We start from the raw sequence: 26,162 nt of genomic DNA, 5'->3' as shown, positions 1-26,162 counted from the left end.
ATAAATATTCTGTCCTCTGACTTGTTTTTGACATTTGCCTACTAACTTGTCTTGTTTTATTCATTCAGGTTGTACCAACATTTAAGAACCCCTGATAAAGACAATAACCAGTGAGTGCATGTTTGATATCTGATATGTTTTGTGCGGTGGCAGTCCACCACCTTTCTTACATTGGTGGCCGCAAGGGCTGCACAATTTTGAGGAAAACCTACCGTAAATTCCGGACTAGAAGCCGCTACTTTTTTCCTACCCTTTGAACAATGTGGCTTATAAGGTGGTGAGAATAATAATAATAAAGGCAATAATAAAAAGTTTTTACAAATCCCCCACCCCCCCCCAAAAAAATCAAGCAAATACAATGAGGTGTTTTATTGTTTGTGCTATGGCGCCATCTTTTGGATAAGTTTGCTCACTCGTCCAAAAGCACTGCCGTTTAGCGGTAGTGCTTTTTTTTTTTCAACGGAGTGAGGTTTAGTTTACAAGCCGTCCATAGCGTTTATACTCGTATGGATTCTTCATTCATCACTCCAAGCAACGTTTGTAAGTTTTCCAATGTAACTAAAACTATTCATACTTACTAAACTCTTCCATCACACATGGAAGAGTTTAGTAAGTATTTGCGTGTGCTATCGTAATGTAATGGCACTAGCTAATATGTTAACACGTTTACGAGTGTCTGTGTTAGTATTATTAAATGGCAATGGCATTCTTTTTGTATTGTTTCAGTTTCACAAAGACATCATCGTGGAGTTATTGAGTCTGTTTAGCTGATTGGATAGCTAGCTTCCACAGCTAGTGGGTCCATGACTTCTGTTTTGTTTGATCATCCATTTTACTGCCGTGTTACAGACACCATTAGGGTATGTATATAAACGTTTACATATTCTTTCTGTGTAAATATCTCATTCCGCAATGTATATATCTGTGACTTATAGGTCGGTGCAGCTAATATATGGAAAAATATTTTCCCGCCAAACATTTAGTTGGTACGCCTAAAATACCGGTGCGTTCTATAGTCCGGACAATACGGTAATTGCAATTTTGATTGCGATTCAATTTGCGATTTTTATATTTGTACATATAAATGCATAAAACTGCAATAATGACAAGTGAAGGAAGAGACATGTTACTTTTAGACTGTCAACCAACATATTCTTGTCTCAAGATGCCACACATTAGAAAAATATATAATTAACTTTAAAAAATATGTGGCTTTATGCAGACAGACTCAGAGCTTTTGTCTACATCATGCTCTTAAACGGAAGAAACAATCGATAAAAATTACATGTTTATAAAGTAATGTAGTCATAATACTTATTAGTAATTGAAGTAACCATTTAAAAGGATATACACTTTTATTTGTCATTGCTGTAGAATCGTTTCCCATTGTAGTTGGAATGTAAATAACTTTGTTATCCTGAAAATAAATAAACTCTCAATTCTGTCAGCAAAAATATAACTTAAATAAATACGGAACATTTTAAAGTGCTTTTTTTTTCCCAGGTGCAAAAATGAGGTCGGGCGTTGTCCTTTTGTTTATTGCTATCACGTGATCACGGCATTCTCGCTCGTTCATTCGTGTTGATGGGCTCATATTGCCCATACGATTTGAGACATTTGGCCTTGTTTATTGTTTGCTATTTCACAACACTTCTCACTCGCGAGTCACGATTAGGGGGATTCTCTGTCCGTGCTTTCTGTGCGTGTAAAGCTGCCGCCCAGCTCTCCGCCCACAGAGACAAAGATTGTGGATGACTGAAAAGAGGGCTCACTGCGTTCAGTTAATTCTACTATTTCTCCCTGTTTGAAGCGATAGACGAACAAACTCAAGGGTCAACAGTTCTGATTGACGAACATGCACTAATTAAAACCTGGATGTTGATTAATCGTGCAGCCCTCGTGGCCACTCAATAGGAAACGACATCAGCAACTAAAACAACAGTTTGAAAAATAAGCCTCCTTATAGTCTCGTCGACATTTCTTTGACTTCCTTTCTGCAAACAGCTCCAGTTGTGCCTCGGAGAAATCAAACAAACCAGCAGCCTGCTCTTAATCCTAATATTTCCTTTCTGCAGGTTATGCAGGAACTCTCCGGGGAGCTAACCCAGATACGGCGTCTTACTTCTTGTCTCATCTCCGCACTCACCGCGCTCCTACGGTGTTGCGTTTGCGTGGCGCTAACTTACCGGGTCGGCTGTACGTGGCCAGGTTGCTGTCGCTGTTGCCGTTGCCGGCGGCGCAGCAGTTGATGCTGCAGTTGTTGTGGTCGGAGCACGAGTTGGGCCAGGTGTCGGCCAGCCAGGGCTGTGTGGCCGACTCCCCCATGTTGAGAAGGCCGGGCCTGCACACATACAAGAAAGGGTTAACTTAACACAACAACAACAACAATACAATGGTGTGTGTGTGTGTATGGAGCTGCAGTAACATTGTATTGACACAGAAGATTATGTGGAGTTTATTTATCCAGCGACTGAGAAGAGGGAAACTAGAAATCCGGATTTAGTATTTTTGTGCCCCACACACACACACACACACACACACACACACAAATACACATTCACGCACGCACACTAGGGAGACAAAAATCCCCGCTAAACAGATTGTGTGTGCTCGATTTGCCCAAAGCCGACAACACTTTCCTTGAGTCGCCCGGATTAGACAAGCGGATAAAACTCACTTCCACTGTTGCTAACTAGATGTACGATCGATAGAATGAACCCCCGAACGCACCACCTCCATGCTCTTGAACCCATCACAACGTTAGCTTGTTTGCACTTTACTAGCGCCAAAGATGTGCCACTGAGTTCACGCAACTTTGCACAAGCCTTGACCTGCACTGTTTGTCTTTCTTTCAGACGTTGTGTACCATAAAGAGACAGTTTGTGTGTGAGTGTGAGAGAGAGAGAGAGAGAGAGAGAGAGAGAGAGAGAGAGAGAGAGAGAGAGAGAGAGAGAGAGAGAGAGAGAGAGAGAGAGAGAGAGAGTGTGTTTTGCAGCAACGCAACGGCACAGCCTAGTGGTAGTATCCAGCTCTCCACTCTACAGTAAAGAGGATGATGTTTCTTTCCTAGCAGGGCTTTCTTTGTTCCTGTAAGTGTCACATGTAGTGGACTTGACTGACTGACTCCTTCCACACCCTTTTTCTGCTGCATTATAAAGCCCAGCACGCCCTCTAGTGTGCAAGCAAGGCAATTGCAGCAGCCCAACCCTTTTCCATCTCTTATTGTCTCACTTGACTGCACACCCTGCTCAGATTAAAGACTATTTTGTATCTCACATAATTAAGTTAATTGTTTTTTTGTTGGTTCTTTGAGTATCTTACATTATTTATTATTGTTTTAGTGTCTGTTTTGTATTCATTAAGTGCATTTTAGTAAGATATTCACATATCTTTACACTGCATCTATATTTCCATGGCTTTTAATCTTTTTCCAGTCAGCAACATTTCATTGTACATTTGTAGGATGACAATAAAGATCTTATTTATCTTCTCCTTCTGAGTTATGAAAATCCGTGTTTAAGAAAAGTTTTCTTTCTCATGTTGTTGTACTAATTGCACAATATAATTTTGAGGAAAGACAGTGAATATATTTTTCACATTTTTAATTGTATTCTGGTGACTTTAATTCCAACATTTGTCATTGATTTTTGTCTTTGAGATGCATTATATTTGCAATATATTTTAATTAGTTGGGGAAAATAGTATACATTTTCATATTCATCCATCCATTTTCTACCGCTTGTCCCTTTTGGGGTCGCGGGGGGTGCTGGAGCCTAAATTGTTCTATTGTATTTCATACAATTTTTAATTTAATGGTAATTCTGTAATAATAATACATTTATTTACAAAATAATGTTTTTCTTGTTATTGTCAGTCATGTAAATTTTATCATATTTTTACATAATATTCTAACTTCTGAGATGAAAATGCATGTATTTTTAGAAATTTAGAGTACTTTTTTACTTTGAATTTGAACTTTTTTGTCGCTTTGATTTTGTCTTTAAAACGCATTATATTTGCAATATATTTGAATTATTTGGGAAACATTTTTATACATTTTCAAAATGTTTTATTGTATTTTATAATTGTTTTAATATTTGATTATCAAATAATTTAGTCGTAAAGTGTTCAATAATTAATGTATATTCTATCATATATATTTATTTCAATATATCATATATCAATATATGTTATATATAAATATATAGTATAATACTATATATAGTATAAAAGTTAAATTTAAAGTACCAATGATTGTCTCACACACACACTAGGTGTGGTGAAATGTGTCCTCTGCATTTGACCCATCCCCTTGTTCACCCCCTGAGAGGTGAGGGGAGCAGTGAGCAGCAGTATTTTGGTGATAACAATACTATATAGCTATAGTATATTTATTGACAAATTAAGTTTTTCATTTTATTGTCACTCATGTACATGTTAACATATTTATACATAATATACCAACTTCTGGTATGAACGTGCATACATTTGTTAAATTTGTGAGTATTTTTTTTACATTTAATTTGTTTTTTTTTGTCCCTTATTTGTGTCTCTTATGTGCATTTTATTGTATCATAACATGATATTGTATTTCTTGTGATGCAATAATACACTTTAGCTTCCATACAAACATACATTGTTCTATTGTAATTACATTGTTTATGTTGCCTTCAGATTGTATTATAACTTAAGTGTCTTTTGTAACACTGACTGTAAATACGGCTGCTGCAATAACAGAGCAATCTCCTGCAAAGGATCGATAAAGCATTTGTCGCTCTACTTAACAGCATTCAGGTCTATTTATTTGCTTGGTACTCAAAGTCTTTTTAAAACACACAGAACCACTCTCTTACCTTCCAGCGCTGCTCACTCCTTCTCCACCTCTCTGGTAAGCTACTGGAAAAAGAAAACATTTAGATCAATCTAGGTGAGTGAGTATGCATGGTTTTATGCATCAAGTTGCATTTGAGGCACCATTTTGGCCTCACATGCATTTGGAAATCTCTCCCACACACGGGATGTAAGAGGCTTATGAAGAACACAAATGCAGAGCTCTTTGCTTGTTGAGTTTTGGCTTCAGCACATTTAAAAGCTCCCCCATGTGTGAGGCAGAGATAAACTTCAAAACTTTAATTACAATCTCACTGCTGACAGGACACGAGGTAGAAGTGCAAGAAATGGATTTAGCTATTGCTCGGTGCAAGTTAAAAGTGTGAGAGAAAGGTTGCGGAGATGGAATTCTGATGGTTGCTTTTTCATCGCAGCAGCGTGCAGCTATTAAAAATGACGCCGCTGTCATATTAAGGCCGCGGGGGGGAAAACAAAACAAGACTGCTAGCCAAACCGTAAACATCAATTAAAGGAGCACGCCTTTACAGTGGAACCTCCTCACTCTGTTATGGGAAGCTCAAGTTGACCTGTAGTTCAGATCTGCCTTCGCAAATAATGGAAATAATCAGTTCTCGTGTCAAACTCTAGTTCTGACGTAGCATTTTAGCATCGTTTAACGGTCATTCAAGTGTTAAAACAGTGGTTCTTAACCTGGGTTCGATCGAACCCTAGGGGTTCGGTGAGTCGGGCTCAGGGGTTCGGCGGAGGTCAAAACACACCCGACTCATCGTGTAAATAAAAACTTCTCCCTATCGGCGTATTACGGATACGGCAACAGCAGAAGTCACACTGATTTGCAGGTGTGTAATTTGTTGTGAGTTAATGCACTGTGTTGGTTTTGTTGTTTGAACAAGGTGATGTTCATGCACGGTTCATTTTGTGCACCAGTAATAAAACATGGTAACACTTTAGTATGGGGAACATATTCACCATTAATTAGTTGCTTATTAACATGCAAATTAGTAACATATTGGCTCTTAACTAGTCATTATTAAGTACTTATTAATGCCTTATTCGGCATGGCCTTATTATAACCCTAACCCTATAACCCTGGCCCTAACCCTAACCAAATAACTCTAAATTAAGTCTTTGTTACTTAGAATATGATCCCCATACTAAAGTGTTACCAAAACATATAACTTTGTCTTGAATTTGAAAAAAAACAAAACATTTTTTTTTTCACTAAAGAAGGGGTCGGTGAATGCGCATATGAAACTGGTGGGGTTCGGTACCTCCAACAATGTTAAGAACCACTGGGTTAAAATAAGCTATGCAATGTTAATATTGAAACCTAAATAGCACTTCTTTAATATTACAGTAGGAACGAGATTCATATGGCAGTCGTCGCGGCCTACCTGACACATGAAACGTGACAAATCGGGGGGTTGCACTATCTACTTTGGCCGCCAGATGGAAGTAGAGTGTTTAATATCTTAAAATGTGTTTTGTGGCGATTCTAACTTTGGCCACAGTGTCAGTTGCTTTGTAGAGTGGCACTTTCCATCATTTTCAGCAGATTGCAATGCAAAATGATTAACCCCCCTTCTTCTCACGGGAGATCCACCCAGGAAAAGGGGCCATATGAAACCCTTCCCTACTGTAAGTGATGTTTTTTGGGTCTCGTAGAAGGCAACAAAAAAGCTAAATTGCTATACACCAGGCATAGTGTAGATTTCAGTCCGTTTAGAAGTGGATTGTATAAATGGCTGCGTCACTAAAGTTGCCACAGCAAGTTTAATTGCTATGTCGGGGGTCTGTCCCGCCCCTTAAAATCGCATCCATGGTTGCCGGCGGCCAGTCGATCAAGTTAGCGCAAGATTTGGCGGCGTTTTGACTAATCCACAAGATGATTATGAGTGAAAAAACTAAACAAAACAACTCTGAATACTTCAAGACTTTTGCTGAATTAGCAAATTATTCATGAATGTGTCGTGCATGAGTGCTTACCTGTTGGTGTGAAGGTGAAAGACGGCACTGTAAAGGGAGGAATACACTTAGATTAATATGCAGAATATAATTGTGTATTATGTTAAAAGAATGACTACACTTGTAAAAACATGTTGTCAAAACACAGAAAATTAAGCATAGTGTTGAATTGATACCTTTCTGACTGCGTCAATCAAATGTAAGTATTGTTATCTTTGTGAAGGCAGAATTTCATCCCTCCTTCTGTCATGCTATGATCCCCCCTTGCTGGGACAAATTACCCTCATACCCTCCATGTGCATAAAGTTTCCCAAGCGCCTAGTCGGGTCTGTGGTGAGCTGCTCGGTTACGGTTTCCTTTGAACTCTAAAACATGAAGTATTGATGCAACCCTGCTGGAGGCCCTCCAGGCGGCGCTATGCTGCTCTCCGCCTTTGAACAGCGTCCAAGAGGAACATCTGAGGCGACCATGTTGACAATTAACGCCATGCCGAGTGTGAGAAACGTTATTTCATGAACTTAAATCAATCGTTTTCGATTTTTTTTTAATTGAAGACATAATTGCTCCAATACCATTTCAGTGTTTTTGCTGTTGAGTCACGACACTTGAGGCGCTCTTACTGCTTTACGATGTCATGTGTTAGATAAACCACAGCGACAATGACCTCGCTTAACCTGTCTCACCCCGAGCGCACGGTTGCTTAACGTGGCAATTACACTCGTCTCCAAGCGCTCTCAGCTATAACAGTAAAGAGCGAGGAAGAGGTGGAGAAAGGAAGACACGAACATGACTTTGTCTGTTAAAGTCCACCATGGTCTCGCTCTTTGGTGTAGAGAAGAAGAAAAAAATGGTCTAAATTTGTGTGAAATAAAATAGTTTTCCCATTTTATTGGTCAAAAGGAGTGTTTCAAGATTAAATAGGTAGCACAATCAGGGGCTATGTCTGTTTGATTTGCATGGTATTGTTTTTACTGTTTTACTTTGTATACGATGTCTTTGGGTGTTCTGAAAGGCACTTTTAGTTAAATGGAAAACTATCTATCATAGTGTGTATATATATATACCTGTATATATATAGACTTTTGACAAAAACAAGAAAGTTTGATCATATTACGCCTATACTGGCTCACTTGCACTGGCTTCCTGTGCACCTAAGATGCGACTTTAAGGTTTTACTACTTACGTATAAAATACTACACGGTCAAGCTCCTGCCTATCTTGACGATTGTATTGTACCATATGTCCCGGCAAGAAATCTGCGTTCAAAGAACTCCGGCTTATTAGTGATTCCCAGAGCCCAAAAAAAGTCTGCGGGCTATAGAGCGTTTTCTATTCGGGCTCCAATACTATGGAATGCCCTCCCGGTAAAAGTTAGAGATGCTACCTCAGTAGAAGCATTTAAGTCTCATCTTAAAACTCATTTGTATACTCTAGCCTTTAAATAGACTCCCTTTCTAGACCAGTTGATCTGCCGTTTCTTTTCTTTTTTTTCTACTCTGCTCCAAACCCGGGGTGGACCGCTATCCTGTTCATCGGATGGGGACATCTCTACGCTGCTGACCCGTCTCCGCTCGGGATGGTTCCTGCTGGCCCCACTATGGACTGGACTTTCGCTGATGTGTTGGACTTTCACAATATTATGTCAGACCCACTCGACATCCATTGCTTTCGGTCTCCCCTAGAGGGGGTGGGGGGTTACCCACATATGCGGTCCTCTCCAAGGTTTCTCATAGTCATTCACATTGACGTCCCACTGGGGTGAGTTTTCCTTGCCCGTATGTGGGCTCTGTACCGAGGATGTCGTTGTGGCTTGTACAGCCCTTTGAGACACTTGTGATTTAGGGCTATATAAATAAACATTGATTGATTGATTGATTTATATATATACACTATGATATATATATACACTATGATGTGTGTATATACTGTATATATATATATATAATTAAATGGAAAACTATCATATATATATATATACATATATACATAAATATGTATATACACACACACACACACACACACACACACACACACACACACACACACACACACACACACACACACACACACACACACACACACACACACACACACACACACACACACATATATATAATTTTATTAGTTTATTTTCCAATTAATTTGTAGTGATCCATCCATCCATCCATTTTCTACCACTTATTCCCTTTGGGGTCGTGGGGGGCGCTGGAGCCTATCTCAGCTACAATCGGGCAGAAGGCGGGGTACACCCTGGACAAGTCGCCACCTCATCGCAGGGCCAACACAGATAGACAGACAACATTCACACTCACATTCATACACTATTATTATTGACAGTAAAATTAACAACAATAATAATAATAGATGTAGTAAAATGTTTTAAATCTAATATTAATATCGGTCCGATATTAGCAAAAAAAACAAGTATTGGTTTATGTCGGTTTACACCGTCGATATTAGCACTCCAATACGAGCAGCGTGTTGACTTGTGCAGAGCTTGACAGCCAGTTAATATCTAAATGTCGTCCATTGAGCAAAAAAGGTTGGCATTTTCTTCTATTTCAGTGACATTATTTACAAAAGGTAAATATGCTAAGGTATAGGCTGATAGGAGCTAGCAGGTACACAACAGCTAAGCACACAATAGCACACAAGTAATTAGCATCCTTAATTTAATTGTCTAAAACAGCAAATTTGTCAATAAAAATAGGTATCATTTAACTTACAGTTAAAAGGTCTACAAAGCAGAAGCATATTAGAAAGTATCTAGTAACAAATGTGTCTGCATCATTCAAATTACTGCATTATGACGTATTGTAGCCACCTTAAAAAACAATTACCACTCCACTTCAACTTAATGACAGCATACGTCCATTCCAGATTGTTAATAATAAATATATTAGTGTTTTTCATACCTATCATTGTTCTATGTTTGACTTGTTTAACTTGATCAAGCCTGTTCTAACGTTCCACGCACTACAAAATAATAAAAGTATGGATGATTGGTGCTGATATCGTATTTGCCAATACTCAAGGCTCCAATATCGGATCTTTTTGTGTGTGATATATCCTCAACAATTGACTGATATACTTCAGTGCCCTATTGCTAATTGGGTTGTTTACCTTACATAAAAAAAGCCATCATTGTCACTATAGACGAGACATAAGTGCAGTAAAAAGACGTAAAGACAATTTTGTCACTAAAAACAGATTAAAATTGTAATTTTTTGGAAATTTGGTTACATATTATCTGCGTTTTGGAGACTAAAAAGTCACGTTATTTGAAACAACACCGCTATTATTTTCACTCAAGGCAATGAAAACAATGTGGGACATTTACATGTGCGTAGAAGAGTGTGAAGGGTACGGAAAAGGCAGTTTTGGAATTGACAAGCTGGACAAGTTAATGCACTTGTGTGACATCGCCATCTACTGGCCTGGCATGCACACTGCAGTGTTTGGAGACCAGAGATCAGACTGAGGGCCAAAGTGGCACGACATCACACTGACCTTTGTGTATGCCGGCGTAGCTGCTGGAGAGGCCGCTCCTCTTCTTCCTGTGCCGGTACAGCCAGATGCTGAAGACCAAGAGGATGATCCAACAGGCGGTCCCGATGCCGGCAATGAAGGCCGGCTGCTTCACCACGTCGGAGATCTGCTGGGACAGAGGGTTCTCGCCGCCCACTGCCTCCGTCATGCGGCCCGATGCGTCTGAGGAGGATGCAGAGATGGTTTAACATGTAAGGATTGTCCTTTCTTTTATCATTTCATATTCTGATATTGGTCGTTAGCTAATATAGTAATACAGGATTTATGCTGTGGGGTTTGGGATGTTTGTGTGCAAAGTCGACAAAGACAAGCAACAAGGCAGCACCATGCAATAGTGGATCACGTCAACAAATCCCTCTCAAATATTTCAGTAATTAGTATGGCGCGCATTCCTGGAGGCGGTTTCTCGAAGCAACATCTCCATGACTGCTAACAACAACAACAATACGCCCTCGCTCTGGTTTTTACTCATTTTGTCTTCCGTGCGAGGCACATGAAAGACAAAGCTGCTTCACCCCTGCCGTGCTCAAAAGATTCCTCTCAACTGGGGACGTCAATGTTTCATGTCGATACTATTATAATTGGAAAATCTCAAGCAAAGCGCCGACGTCTGTTGCTTTTCTTGGACTCTGCAGGTGTCTAACCACAGACCATCCACACCCGAGCTCACGCCGTGACGGATGGGTTCTGTTCGGTCCCCCTCCCCTGAGGCGTCTTGTTCCACGCCCGGTGTCGGAAGGAACATGACAACAATCAACACGGGAGAAAATCGTGTCAGTCACAGAAGGAGATGCTTCACAGCGTCGTTCCGTCACACACGCTAGCAAACATGCCGCGCCATGCCGGTGTGTTGGTGTGGATTATGAGGATAAGAACACACCACATGCATGATTCATACATGTTGTATTTGTAAAAAAACTAGGAAAAAATATTGCTTCCATGACGACAGGGTGGGTGCTTGTAGTCTATTTAATTCATATTATTATTAGGGGTGTAAAAAAAATAGTTTTTCGAATGAATCGAGATTCTTATTTGTAACAATTCCTAATTGATAAAAATGTATTTATTTATTTATTTTTTCAATTCTGTACTGCCCAGCTACTCAGGCAAATCATATAGTTGATGTAGATGCCCACATTTGCTGTACAGATTTACTTTAAAAAACAAAAGCATGGGATACTTCTCTTGTTGCCTTATTTGTATTTGACTTGATTAAATGTTTGGGTAGACTTTTATTAAACAAAACCAGTTTTCTTTAAAGTAATATCGACATTTATCAGAGCTGTCATCTATTTTATGGAGGAATGTAGTCAATCATAGAACTGGCACACAATGTTATTAAAAAAGTATTGATTTTGGATCGAGAATTGATTCTGAATCGAATCGAATGGTGCCCAAAGATTCACAGCCCTAGTTATTATGTTAAAAGATATATTCAAATGTCCATAGGAATTAGGAAATTATTACGGAAAAAATGTATGGGGAAAAAATAACATTAAAATGAACTGAAAATAAATGATAACATATTATAGTAGAAAACAACCAGTTTGGGAATTAGTTTACTTAATTAAACGTTACATTTGGTTTTTAATTTCTTTTTTAAAAAGACACTCAAAACATTTTTATAAATAAAAAAAAACTTTTTAACATCAAATTGTTTGTATTTTAAATAATTAAATAAAAGTATATTATTGTTGTGTTTATACCATACAGCAGTGCTTCTCAAATGTTTTTCACCAAGTACCACCTCAGAAAATACTTGGCTCTTCAATGACTTACATTAAAATACAGTAGCGTAGTAGGCCGAAGCATTCATTAAAAACAAGGCAGAAGTTTTATTTACCAGGTATATTAAATATTTTTGGACATCATAAAAATTACACAGTTTGAAAAGTAACACTGGGTTTAAAATATAGGAAAATAAAACAATGTACTTAAAATAATGAATACAAAATTTGGCGTACCAGCAGATGGAGCCCGCGTACCGCTAGTGGTACACGTGCCATAGTTTGAAAACTCCCGCTATACAGTTTTTATAGAAAGAGTTTGGTAAAAAATAAAAATAAAAACGTTAAATATTTACAAATATATATTTTTTTAAAAATCCAGATGGAAATGTGCAAAGTATTTACCAGAAATTGTACACCCTATTTGCAACCCGTGTGAATAATTAGGACAGGACCAGCCGCCAAAAAATATAAAAAGTCAAATATAATTACCGTGGAAAATGTTGCTCTATTTTTATCAATTTTAACTGTGTTATATATATACACAATTTTTCCGTGCTTATTGTGATTGTGATTATTATTTTAATATTTTACTTTTCTGTTTTAATCTGCACAGCACTTTGGGGCAATAGTCTGTTGTAGAAATGTGCTATATACATAAATCTTTGGAAATTTGTAAAATTATTACCACAAATTGTCAACCCTATTTAAAACTTGTGGGGATATTAATATTGGACAGGACCAGCTGGCTGATGGCTAATTAAGACACATCTAATTGCTTTGAAAAGATAAGGAAAGCAAAGTTAATCGCTTTAATTAATTACTTAACTTCATTGATAATTTTTTCTTTAATCTTAATACTTCATTTTAGCGAGACATTTTGGACATGCTTCTAACTTGGGGGGGAAAGTCCTTGGACACAAATTCTTACAAAAAGACCCCAACATCTTGTTTCAGTTTCCCCCAGAAGAACAGAAGCTGAGGATTATTTTGTCCAACGTCAAATAAGATGCTTTCTTTACTCACCAAGTTGGAAATAGGTGACGTCGCTCTTGACCCCTGGCCCTGCCCCCGTGCTAGCCGCCACCTCCACGCTGTAGCGGATCCCGGGGGCCAGACTGGGAATGAGCACGGAAAAGGTGGCGCCGTCCACAGTGCGGTTGACGTGGTACCGGCTCTCGTTCCCCAAGCACCAAACCTTTCACCGGGGGAGAGAACGACACATTAGGAAAGCGAAGAACCACATCCATCATGGCGGCTGCTACCGTTAATTGGGCCGACTCTCAGCAGGACGCGCGGGTCGCGTTACACGGCTGAGGTCGGAAAGGATTCTGAAAACATGACTTTATGTTTTCCAGGCGGCGCTGGACAAAGAGTCAGTATTAAGCGAGGTAGTCATAACATGTCTCGGTGCAGCCTTAAGTCCATGGAAAACAAATGGCGATCCGTAATCAGGCCCATAAGCCAGTTCGCTGCTTGTGGGCGCCGTCACTCCAGGGAGAGACGGTCTGCTCCCCTGTCAGCCAAAAAGCAGGGCCACAAAGAAGACCGCGCATACTTCCTGAACTCACGCTTTCCCAACACACTTCCCGGGATATTGAACGTGTGTTTGCTCTTGCATGAGTCGACTACAAAGCTCCGACATTCTCTGTGTGGGGGAAAGCAGTGAGTGGGAGTGCTGCTCTGAAACTTAGCGTGAAAACATCTCCCATATTATTTTACTACATGCCGGTATTGTGACACAAGATCCATGCCAATTAAAACCCGCAGCATCGTTTGGACAAATTAGGCTATTTATCCAGAGAGTGGAAACTTTTTAGAAAAGAGCCATATAAACCCAATCCATTCTGGTTTTCTGTTTGATAATTTGTGATGGATATCCATTACATTTTTTCCCACAGTTTTTGAATATTTTTTTTAACTTCGTACAAAAGATGAATGGAATGTTTTTTTTGACAATATGAATTTGTGTCATTAAAACATGTGGATTCTCCCCAAAATATTGATGTTGACGTTTTACATTATAACTTTTGACTATATATATATATATATATATATATATATATATATATATATATATATATATATATATATATATATATATATATTTAATATATACATATATATATATATATATATAAATAAATATATATATATATATTTAATATATATATATATATATATATATATATATATATATATATATATATATATATATATATATATATATATATATATATATATATAAGTATAATACAACACAAATAAGATATAATTTCAAAGAGCAAATAATAATTATTTGACATAATTATACATTTTAAAAAAAGAGCCATAAAAACCCAATCCATTATATTTCTGTTTGTTCTTTTTATTAATATTTTGATGGCTATCCATTTTTTTAAACTTTTTTTTACACAGTTTGATCATTTGTACACATTTTTTTGTAAAATGTGTGGATTTTCACCAAAAGTTCATAAATATATTCAGATTTAATTGATTGATAATTGATCAATCAATTATTATTAGTTATATATTAATATATGATATATATATTAATATATTGTTTTCATTATAATTATATTTGGAGACGGCGTGGCGAGGTTGGGAGAGTGGCCGTACCAGCAACCTGAGGGTTCCTGGTTCAATCCCCACCTTATATCAACTTTGTCACGTCCGTTGTGTCCTTGAGCAAGACACTTCACCCTTGCTCCTGATGGGTCGTGGTTAGGGCCTTGCATGGCAGCTCCCGCCATCAGTGTGTGAATGTGTGTGTGAATGGGTGAATGTGGAAATAGTGTCAAAGCGCTTTGAGTACCTTGAAGGTAGAAAAGCGCTATACAAGTATAACCCATTTACCATTTAATTACGACTCATCATAAGATATTACAATACAATAAAATAAAATTTGAAAGAACATTAAATTGACATTGAAATCCCAATCCGTTTAATAATTTTTGATGGATATCTATTACTTTTTTTTGTTCACAGTTTGTGAATACTGAAATGTTTTTTAACTTAATACAGAAGTTGAATGTAATGAAAATTGATCAATTATGAACCGTCATTAAAAAATTACAATACAACAAAAATAAAATACAATTTGAATTATTTGACATAATAATACTTTTTAGAAAAGAGACATACAAACCCAATCCAATCTGTTTTTCTGTTTAATATTTTTTATGCAGATCCATTACTTTTTTTTCACAGTTTGTGAATATTTATGATTAAAATGCACCCCCCGCGACCCCGAGAGGGACAAACGGTAGAAAATGGATGGAGGCATGGATGTTTTTTTGTTAGTTTTCTGATGGCTATCCATGCTTACATAACTTATGAATTGATCTCTTTAACTTAGTACAGAACACAGTATGTATTTTTGTCACCATGCTAATCAAAAACATCTTAAATTGGCCCACTGTGCATTCATTTGGCATCAATTGTTGCATGTTCCAGCAGGTGGCACTATTTCACAGCGTTCTGCTCCTCTTCTCATGCTGCTGTCTTTGAGGGCGTCTGGCACACATAAAGGTACCTCTCCTCTGGGAATTTATTTCCACGTCTGTGCAATGTCTCCTCCTCTGTTATCTGACTCTGTCGCATACCTCTTTTTTTTTTTTTTTAATTCCGTCTCCTCTTTTGTGTCTTTGTGTACATTACACATCCCACTTGCTCAACCTGAGATAAGATTTATTTTTTGGGTTACCTTGTACTCCTGGACCACGCCGTTCTGCTCCTCCTCTGGGGGGGGTTGCCAGGAGACCACGATGGTGGTGCCATTGTCGCCGCTCTCTGCCACTGTAACCTCCCGGGGCGGCGCGCTGGGGGCTAAAGGAGGGGATAGACAAAGGAATAAAAAAAAGCCTATTACACACCTTTATACAGCATTGTGCAGCATTTCCTGGTGCAGGACAACAAAAGAATATTCATCATATGGAAAATCTATGTACTTTTTGTGTGTCTACACTGCATACTTATCTGACTGTGTATTATCTCCATTCTTATGTTGTAATTGTTTCTATTGTGCAAGCTGGCAGCTGTCATTAAGTATTTGCAATTAAACAACTGGCACATCTTTATCACGTATGTAAATGTAGTGGAGGGCTGGGGCGCAGCACCACATTTTGGGCCCCCATACACAAGACTCATTTGGGCCACCCTTGCTGCCCCATACCTACACACTTGCTATGTTTACATGCTCTCAAAACAAACTATCACGTGAATTTGGTTGAAACCAGCTTTTTAAAACACATGTAAACACATTGATTAGGTTTTTGGCTTTAAAATATGGGGTTAACATTTATAGACTGGAAGATGTATAGATAATCCCCCCCCAAAATAATTTGGTTTTCTTTAAAAAACAAAAAGTTAGTTGTTTTAGTGCCAACAAATTCACTAGAAAGTGGCCAGAATATGAATTAAAATAATGATTTAACCTTTCATTTTTCTATGAAATATGTTGATAAATCTGTAAAGTCTTCCTTTACTTTAGAGTGTAAAGTAGATATTAGCTGATTCAAGTATAAATATCATCAGTGGGTAATACAATTCATAACACATAATTATTATTATGATTATATTATTATTAATGCACCTCCTGGGGGTCAAGCCTCCCTGCGTCCTTGAAAACTAGTGACGCCTCTGTTTTGACATTAATCGAGGGTCCTTGAACGCCCCTCAGTTATGGGCAATGTGATGCAAAACTGGAACATGTACATAACTCTCCTAAACTGCCACCGATAGATAGATTATATTTGACATTCACCTCATCCTTGCACCAAAATGTTGTTGTGTGTGGATGCTTACAGGTGAACTTTGATGACTTTATGACGTCTACGTTGAATGAAGTGTTTGTCTCTATCCAGGTACAATGAATAATTTTGCATTGTTGACATCTTTGATAATCTTAATTTAATTCAAGCAACCCTTTTATTGTTCAATAATAACATTATATATTAATTGTATATTAAAGTCAAGGAGTCATTTTTCACAACTTACATATTTAAATGGAAAACAACAAATCGTCAAACTTTACAAAAGCCCGGGGGGCCCTTGTGCTGCTTAGGGCCGTAGTACAACATCTCCACTTGCCCCTCCACTTTGACGCCCCTGGGGTCGCGGGTAAGCAAGCTTTTGGATTATTTTTGAGCAGTGGTGTCCAAAGTGTGGCTCGGGGGTCATTTGCGACCCACAGCTATTTTATTACACATTTAGAAAAAATTATTAAACAAGAAAAAAATAACATAAACAAGTGGAATAAAAGAGCAAACAGGTGAAATGTAACAAGCAAAAGTTGCAATTTTGACACTAATAAAACAAAGCTGCCATGGAGGCTGTTTTATTTTCTTTAAAAAATGTTATTGCTCAAAAAATAAAAAATAATTGGAGTCAATGTTGTTACAAATTATTGACCTATTCAAGCCTCCAACTATTTCATATCTACGATTCTACTTTGAAGTATTTTTGGGGAAAATATTGCCTATTTTGTGTGTTGGTAAAAAAACAAACTAAACATAAATAAATAAATAAAAATGTATAATCGTCGGATAGACCTGAAGTTGATCTAGAGACTTAAGTAAAAAAAAAAAAAAAAAAAAAAAATATATATATATATATATATATATATATATATATATATATATATATATATATATATATATATATATATATATATATATATATATATATATATATATATATATATATATATATATTTTAAAGAGGTTTATGAGTGGGACCCTTTTGGATGCCCAATCATTTTAGTGTTAGGGGATGGCGTGGCGAAGTTGGGAGAGTGGCCGTGCCAGAAATCTGAGGGTTACTGGTTCAATCCCCACTTTCTTTCTTTCTTTAGTTTATTTCGAACATGAACACACTTACATCTTAATACGTCACACAATTTCATATCATTTCATTTTACATCATGCCCGAAAAGGAGTAGGAAGAAGCAAAGCTTATTTAATCCTACCCCTTTCCCACTTCAAAGCGTTTACAATGATATAGAATCATTTACTGACCTTTTTATATAATAAAATAACATCTATGAATTAGTATACACAACAGTTTTATAATATGTAATTAATTAATTCAGTCATTATTAACATACTGAGATGAAGAATATCTTATTTTTAATAAGGTTAGAAGTATTTCTCATAATTTTTCTTCTTTGTACTTTGTAAGCACTATTATTTTGAACAACCTCTTAAACTGGATCATATCAGTACAATTTTTAACTTCTTTACTTAATCCATTCCATAATTTGATTCCACATACTGATAAGCTAAAAGTTTTAAGTGTTGTACGTGCATATAAATGTTTTAAATTGTTTTTTCCTCTAAGGTTATATTTCTCCTCTTTAGTTGAGAAGAATTGTTGTACATTCTTTGGTAGCAGGTTATAGTTTGCTTTGTACATCATTTTAGCTGATTGCAATTTTACCAAATCATCAAACTTTAATATTTTTGACTTAATAAATAAAGGGTTTGTATGTTCTCTATATCCAACATTATGTATTATTCTAACTGATCTTTTTTGTAACACGGTTAGCGAATGTAGTTGTAGTTATTTCCCCATATTTCTGCACAATAACTCAGATATGGTAACACTAGCGAGCAGTAGAGAACATGAAGTGATTTTTGGCCCAGGACGTGTTTTGTTTTATTCATTATTGAAATGTTTTTTGCCACCTTATGTTGTATCTTTTGTATATGAGATTTCCAGTTCATTTGATCATCTATTAATACTCCCAAAAATCTGGTTTCTTTTACCCTTTCGATGTCTACTCCGTCTATTTGTATTCGTGTACGATGCTCTTTTCTACTATTACCAAATAGCATTATTTTAGTTTTACTGAGATTCAAAGATAGTCTGTTTTTATCAAACCATCTTTTTAATTTGTACTTTCTACCATCCTAGTCACGTCCGTTGTGTCCTTGAGCAAGACCTTTCACCCTTGCTCCTGATGGGCCTGGTTAGCGCCGTGCATGGCAGCTCCCGCCATCAGTGTGTGAATGTGTGAATGGGTGAATGTGGAAAATAGTGTCAAAGCGCTTTGAGTTCCTTAAAAAAGGTAGAAAAGCGCTATACAAGTACGACCCATTTACCATTTACCATTTAGTGTGACTTAAAAAAAAGAAAAAATACATATCTTTAAATACAATTCATCATAGTCAATTGTGCTATGAATTATTTAAAGCTCCAATTACTTCACATCAAATATTCCACTTTGAAAAGTTTTTTGGGAAAAATATAGCATATTTTGTGTTTTTGCCATAAAAAACAGGGTTTTAACAGAAAAGAATAAAACGTAAAAAAAATACAATAAAATTAGTTTTTTAATATATTTTGACATTTTTATGACTAAGACCCTTCCAGGTTCCTGGGACCCAACTTGAAAGGAGCCCTAAACTTAAAAAAAACAACTATATATTGTATTGCTTTTGAAAATGAACAATATCAAAATAACTACGACCCTCAGTGGAAAACGTTTAAACACCCCTGATTTAAATATCCCATTTAGTACCTATAGTATCTATGTCGGTTGTTCATTGTGTCCGTTCATCATTAAGAACTGGTGAGGATTGGCCTGGTGATAACGCCCCTAATATAAACTGCTGTATGCGAGGTAAAAGATGTAAACTCTTTCCTCCCCTGCTGTCGAGAAAACATAATGTTTGGGGCGATCAAAGGAGGGAGAAGATCAGAACGCAAAGAAGTAAACACTCTGCGGGCACATTTTTCCTCCACAGTATGCCGGCGATTAAAATGTGCAGTTCCGTGCTGAGCGAGCGCCACGCCCTGTGTGTCGCACATGAGCTTCCATAAGGCCCTTTTTAAAGCGCTCATCCAGCATACCTAAATGTCGCACATTTTCCCCGTAACCCCCCCCCCCCCCCACCACCTCTGCCTGGTGTGAACAGCTGTTATGTGCTCACACACAAGCAAGCTGTGCATATAAAATTGTGTAAACATGAAAACATGCGTGCACACATGCGAGCTTTGAAGCGCTAAAGCACACACATTCACACACGAGCGCACCTTCCTCCAGGGTTCTGCCGATTTTGACCTCGCTGTCGGTGCCCTGGAACTCGTTGAAGAAGGGCCGCACTTTGAACTCGTACGTGACGCCTTTGCGGAGCTGCGGCACCACGGCGCTGTCCTCGCCGGGCGTGCGCACCTCGAACACGGCCCAGTCGCTCCGCTGCTGACCCTCTGGCGAAGGGCGGAACATCACCTTGTAGCCTTGTATGTACTGCGACTGCTGCTCCACCTGGTGGACAAAACGGGAATACAGTGGTGTTAGCTTGTTTGAGTCTTTTACTGTTTTCATTGTAATCAAACTTTTTTCACCAAGTACCACCTCAGAAAACACCTGGCTCTCCAAGTACCACCATAATGATCACCATTAAAATACAGTAGCGTAGTACGCCTAAGCATTCATTAAAAACAAGGCAGATATTTTATTGAACAAGTATATTTAATATTTTTGGCCATTGTAACATTACACACAGTTTGAACAGTAACACTCTGTTTGAATAGAGGAAAATAAAACACTGTACATTAATCAATTGATTATTTGGTGTGCCACTAGTGGTACAGTTTGAGAGTCACTGCCATAAGGAACCAAAATTACCAGTCAGTATCGCACTTATTAGGGATATGAACCTTGCAACAACTCGCGATTCAATTCAATTCCTGTGTGACGATTCGATTCAGAATCGATTCTCAATTCAAAACGATTCTTAGTTCAAACCAATTCTCGCAATATATTATTTTATACTACCGGAACGTCAATTCCTATTTGTGATGCTCAGTCCATTGGCCAGAAGGAATAGCTTCCACAGAGGCTGCTATATCTCCATACACTGTGTGGAGCCGCTCCCTTAAGTTAATAAACAGGAACTAAGGGAGTCCAAAACTAACAGAATATAACAAAACCATGATCCGGGCCACGGATCATGACACATGTAAACACATAGCGGAAGAGCAAGCAGAAACAAATAAGTTAATAGCTAAGCTAGCAGCTAAACTCGGTTGAAACAACATCAATAAATAACTGCTTGGTAAATTTTAAGAACTGTAGATGGAACAGCAGAAAGTAACAGGTATTAACATGAAATTAACAATTTGAGTAATTAGATATTTTTATTTTATGAAAATATATATTTTTATTGTGTACTTTTGACTTTGTGTTAATCAAACAATTGTATGTAATAAAAGAGAATAAGGAATTAGTTTATATATTGTGTTGATTTTATCACATTGTCAATAGCACTCGCCATACATGACCTACTCAGTGGCCTAGTGGTTAGCGTGTCCGCCCTGAGATCGGTAGGTTGTGAGTTCAAACCCCGGCCGAGTCATACCAAAGACTATAAAAAAATGGGACCCATTACCTCCCTGCTTGGCACTCAACATCAAGGGTTGGAATTGGGGGTTAAATCACCAAAAATGATTCCCGGGCACGGCACCGCTGCTCCCCACTGCTCCCCACTGCTCCCCTCACCTCCCAGGGGGTGATCAAGGGGATGGGTCAAATGCAGAGGACAAATTTCACCACACCTCGTGTGTGTGTGACAATCATTGGTACTTTAACTTTAATAAATAATTTGAAATAATTATTGGTATCGGCCGATTTAACTCAAGGCTGATATGAATCGGCAGTTTAAAGCCCCCTATTTTTAACACATAAACAACAGAATATGTGTAAATGTGTTTATGAAGTTTTCAAAAATAAAGTGAAACCTTAGTGAAAGTGTACTTCCGTGGAAAGGAACCATAACATTTATATTCATTTATATCGGCCGGTGTCCCACCTTCCGTTCATCTCGAAAATTCTCGAAAAAATTGTCGCACAGCAGCTAAATAATAATAATAATAATAATACCTGGGATTTATATAGCGCTTTTCTAAGTACCCAAAGTCGCTTTACATGTTAAAAAAATGAACACTTAGCGTCTAACAATCTCTGTGAACCTTTTCAATCCGGTTTCAGGGCAAATCACTCTACGGAGACAGCCCTCGCAAAAATGACTAATGATCTATTGCTAACGATGGATTCTGATGCGTCATCTATGTTGCTGCTTCTTGATCTTAGCGCCGCTTTCGATACTGTTGATCATAATATTTTATTAGAGCGTATCAAAACGCGTATTGGGATGTCAGACTTAGCCTTGTCTTGGTTTAACTCTTATCTTACTGACAGGATGCAGTGTGTCTCCCATAACAATGTGACCTCGGACTATGTTAAGGTAACGTGCGGAGTTCCCCAGGGTTCGGTTCTTGGCCCTGCACTCTTTAGTATTTACATGCTGCCGCTGGGTGACATCATACGCAAATACGGTGTTAGCTTTCACTGTTATGCGGTCCTCTCCAAGGTTTCTCATAGTCATTCACATTGACGTCCCACTGGGGTGAGTTTTCCTTGCCCGTATGTGGGCTCTGTACCGAGGATGTCGTTGTGGCTTGTACAGCCCTTTGAGACACTTGTGATTTAGGGCTATATAAGTAAACATTGATTGATTGATTGATTGAAGTGCAAAAGATTGATATTTATATACTGCTTGAAAATAGCCCTGTGAAAATAGTACATTATTGACCCTGCCTCTTCAAAAAGAATCAGTATTGAAATGAAGAACTGAAATTGAAACCAGAAATCGCCTAAATCCAAATTATGCCCAACACTTGTAATGAAAATATATTTGTTTTTCCTGCACACCAATTACTTAGCGTACCTTTTCTTTCTACCTAAACAAAACGGTGCGGAAAAGTGGTAGTAGAAAAACGAACATCATGGCTGCGATATCTGTTCTCAATGAAGCTATTAAAAGAGCGCCCGCTATCGATTATTTTAGTAATCGAGTAATCTATCTATAAGTTTGATCGATTAATCGAGTAATCGGGTAAAACACACTTTATAGCCATAATGGGTATTCATTATGAAAATAGTTGAAATGAGCAACAATTTTTCTACTTGTCATAACTGTCACCTTTTTTCGCTAATGAATGCATATTAACACTGAAAGTGTACTTTTAACATAATAATATTGATACTAATTTTAAAAAAGCCCTTCGCTGTTCACCTCTACACAAATTATGACATCTAAGCACTCTCATTTATGCTCTATTGCAGCAGCCTTGCAGAAACAATGTCTATATATTTAAAGTTCAGGGAGCACATTGCGAAATGGGTTTTAAAAAATTTGCATTACTTAATAAAGATAGTTATTTTTTTCTGAATTGAATTAATGGAATCATTACAGCCCTAACAAACAACAACAATATGTGCCAGCTCTTTTGGCTAGTTATGCATGGTGACGAATGACAGTACTCAGGTTTGGAGTTTTGGATGTTTTCTTCATGGCTTTTTGTTATTTTCACTCTATTTTTTTGGGCATTTGTGTGTTGAAATGAATTGGAAGAGGAAACATTAACAAACTACAACGAGTATGAGGCATAGTGGCCACAGTAAGGGAGCGAGGAGACTGGAGTATAATATTGCATTTTCTGTGTATTTCTTTTGTCATTCCTTGCCCTGTACTGTCAAATATTACAATGACTATGATGAATCGTCTGCTCTATGTTAGTACTTGGTGGTAGCCACTCAGCCAGATCACTTCCTTCTAGCTAGCAACCTAAACTGCTTGATGGAAACATGGCTTTAGGATGGAAAAAGATGCTGAGTGCACAGTAGCATCCCAAAACCGCAATGCAATTGTGAGACCAGCACACCTAAGAGTCTGTTAGACCACGGCGCCAACTTGTCACGCGACCATCCACGTCCCCCTGCCTGTCAATGTGCCACTTTGGCATTTTGGAACGGCGCAGCCATTTGCACCGACCGCACTATGAGGTCATTGGCCAGAGGGTTCCTGGAAGTCTGGGACTGGTTAAAGAAGGATCAGTTCTCCCAGTGCAGCGTGTTCTCCCTTGATTCAAGTCCAGGGAGCTTTTTTTTGTGCAGCATCAAGTCAACTCGGGATACGCTTCATTGTAAGGCAAGTCGTCGTTCTGTTAGTTTAATTAAAGTAGTTTTATGATCGGCAGTTACCACCAGGCTAATATCCTCGTAAGTCCCGGTGGAAGGTTTGCAGCTCTGGTTTTAAAACACGCTATCCTATAAAAAAATAAGCTGCCAGCTCAGGTGGTTATGATTAGCCCAAAAGCACAAAACAAAGGAACATATAAAACCGATAAATCCTATATTGGAAAAAAGCTTTAGCTCTTAAAAAACGTGGGAATTATGCTGCTTGACTAGAATGTCTTGTCTGGAGTGTTCACAGCAATCTGTTTATTAATATTAATAACCCCCGTATAATTACCACAACACTGTTGATCATCATTATTATTACTAGTATTCATTCACAACTGCTTATATAGAACTAATAGGGCCTGATCTGCTAAAATCCAAATACCACGCACTAAACAGTGTGTAAAAAATACAACATTGCACATATCATTATGTGCACATGTTATTATTTGAGTATTGCGGGTAATCTACTAAAACTGCATTGGCAATTGATAACAATTGCAAAAGTGGTCAAAACCGGCATATTTGAATGAGGATTTTGCGTGGACTATACAGGCGGTGCCTAAAAGAGACCCTCATCCAAAGGTCCAAAGTGTTTCCTTATGTTGTGCAATATGCAGCACACGCCACCTTTTGGTTTATAGAATTCAATCTAGAAAACAGAAACTTATTTTTAGCACACCGTAGCTTAGTTGGACCCTGGGACATGTCGTTGATGTCGTCTGGAATGATCCAAAATGCATGTATGAGTGCATGGAAATGTACAGTACAGGCCAAAAGTTTTGACACACCTTCTCATTCAATGCGTTTTCTTTATTTTCATGACTATTTACATTGTAGATTGTCACTGAAGGCATCAAAACTATGAATGAACACATGTGGAGTTATGTACTTAACAAAAAAAGGTGAAATAACTGAAAACATGTTTTATATTCTAGTTTCTTCAAAATAGCCACCCTTTGCTCTGATTACTGCTTTGCACGCTCTTGGCATTCTCTCGATGAGCTTCAAGAGGTAGTCACCTGAAATGGTTTTCACTTCACAGGTGTGCTTGAAGCAAAGGGTGGCTATTTTGAAGAAACTAGAATATAAAACATGTTTTCAAATATTTCACCTTTTTTTGTTAAGTACATAACTCCACATGTGTTCATTCATAGTTTTGATGCCTTCAGTGACAATCTACAATGTAAATAGTCATGAAAATAAAGAAAACACATTGAATGAGGAGAAGGTGTGTCCAACCTTTTGGCCTGTACTGTATGTTGCAAGGCCTTTTTTTATATCAGAGAAAACGAACGCAATTAAAAAAAAACAACGGACACCAAAACCATTTTAGGCAACAAAAAATGATATTGCAGCCTAGACGATATATCTGATGTTTTCTTATTTCAGACAATCCAAATATGTTGACGCACACACAGCACACAGACGAAGGAGTCTCTGTCCATCGTCTGTTTTAGCAGCACGATCACCTCTTTTCTCTTTTTTGTGGGTAACTGTGCCAGTTTCCACTAATACTCTAGACGAGCTAAATGTAGACGCAAAATATTGGCCGCAGAAGATCTCCAGTCTTGATGAATCGCATTGCGAGCGCTAAATGATTATATTTCCATCTCATCCTCCCAGTATTGTGTTCATTCTGATGATCAGCATATTTTCTGCATATAAGTGAAGACAGACGCGCTCATTTAGGAGACACAATCCTCTGTGCACGAGCTTAGTAGATCAGCTTTGCGTGTGCTATCAAGTTTGCATGCTTTGATAAAGGACCAACCTTTACTAAATCAGGCCCACAGAGTACTTCGTATAATGCTGCTTCTGTATTCCCGTTGTTTTGTGGTGTTCACACCTTCATACGTAGCACATATTTAGTAATGTAAAGCTACCATTTATATCTAAGTATTACATTAACATCAAGTATTTTACTGGAATGGCTTCTCTTTGGCACTATTACTAGCTATGGCTCCTGCTTTACTTTGTTTGCGGAGAAGACTCGTGACTGGAGTATATCGCAACACAGTTACACTTGCTGTTCTTAGGTA

The 26,162-nt window shown here is 37.8% G+C and overlaps 1 protein-coding gene across 4 annotated transcripts in view; it reads right to left on the bottom strand.

Moving 5' to 3' along the window:
* Window positions 1–26,162, bottom strand: part of robo1 (roundabout, axon guidance receptor, homolog 1 (Drosophila)) — a 687,039-nt gene that overhangs the window by 26,984 nt on the left and 633,893 nt on the right. For all 4 annotated transcript variants that reach the window (XM_062060414.1, XM_062060413.1, XM_062060415.1 and 1 more), the window contains 7 exons: window positions 20,130–20,361; window positions 15,799–15,920; window positions 13,119–13,290; window positions 10,327–10,527; window positions 6,838–6,864; window positions 4,854–4,896; window positions 2,187–2,341 (listed from right to left, as the gene is read on the bottom strand). In XM_062060414.1, the coding sequence (XP_061916398.1) occupies window positions 2,187–2,341; window positions 4,854–4,896; window positions 6,838–6,864; window positions 10,327–10,527; window positions 13,119–13,290; window positions 15,799–15,920; window positions 20,130–20,361 (952 nt within the window). The remainder of the gene's footprint in view (window positions 1–2,186; window positions 2,342–4,853; window positions 4,897–6,837; window positions 6,865–10,326; window positions 10,528–13,118; window positions 13,291–15,798; window positions 15,921–20,129; window positions 20,362–26,162) is intronic.

The sequence above is a fragment of the Entelurus aequoreus genome, linkage group LG10 (genome assembly GCF_033978785.1).
Source record: "Entelurus aequoreus isolate RoL-2023_Sb linkage group LG10, RoL_Eaeq_v1.1, whole genome shotgun sequence".
NCBI lineage: Eukaryota > Metazoa > Chordata > Actinopteri > Syngnathiformes > Syngnathidae > Entelurus > Entelurus aequoreus.
Note: the sequence above shows the minus strand (reverse complement) of the source record. Positions and strands in the feature narration are given on the sequence as shown.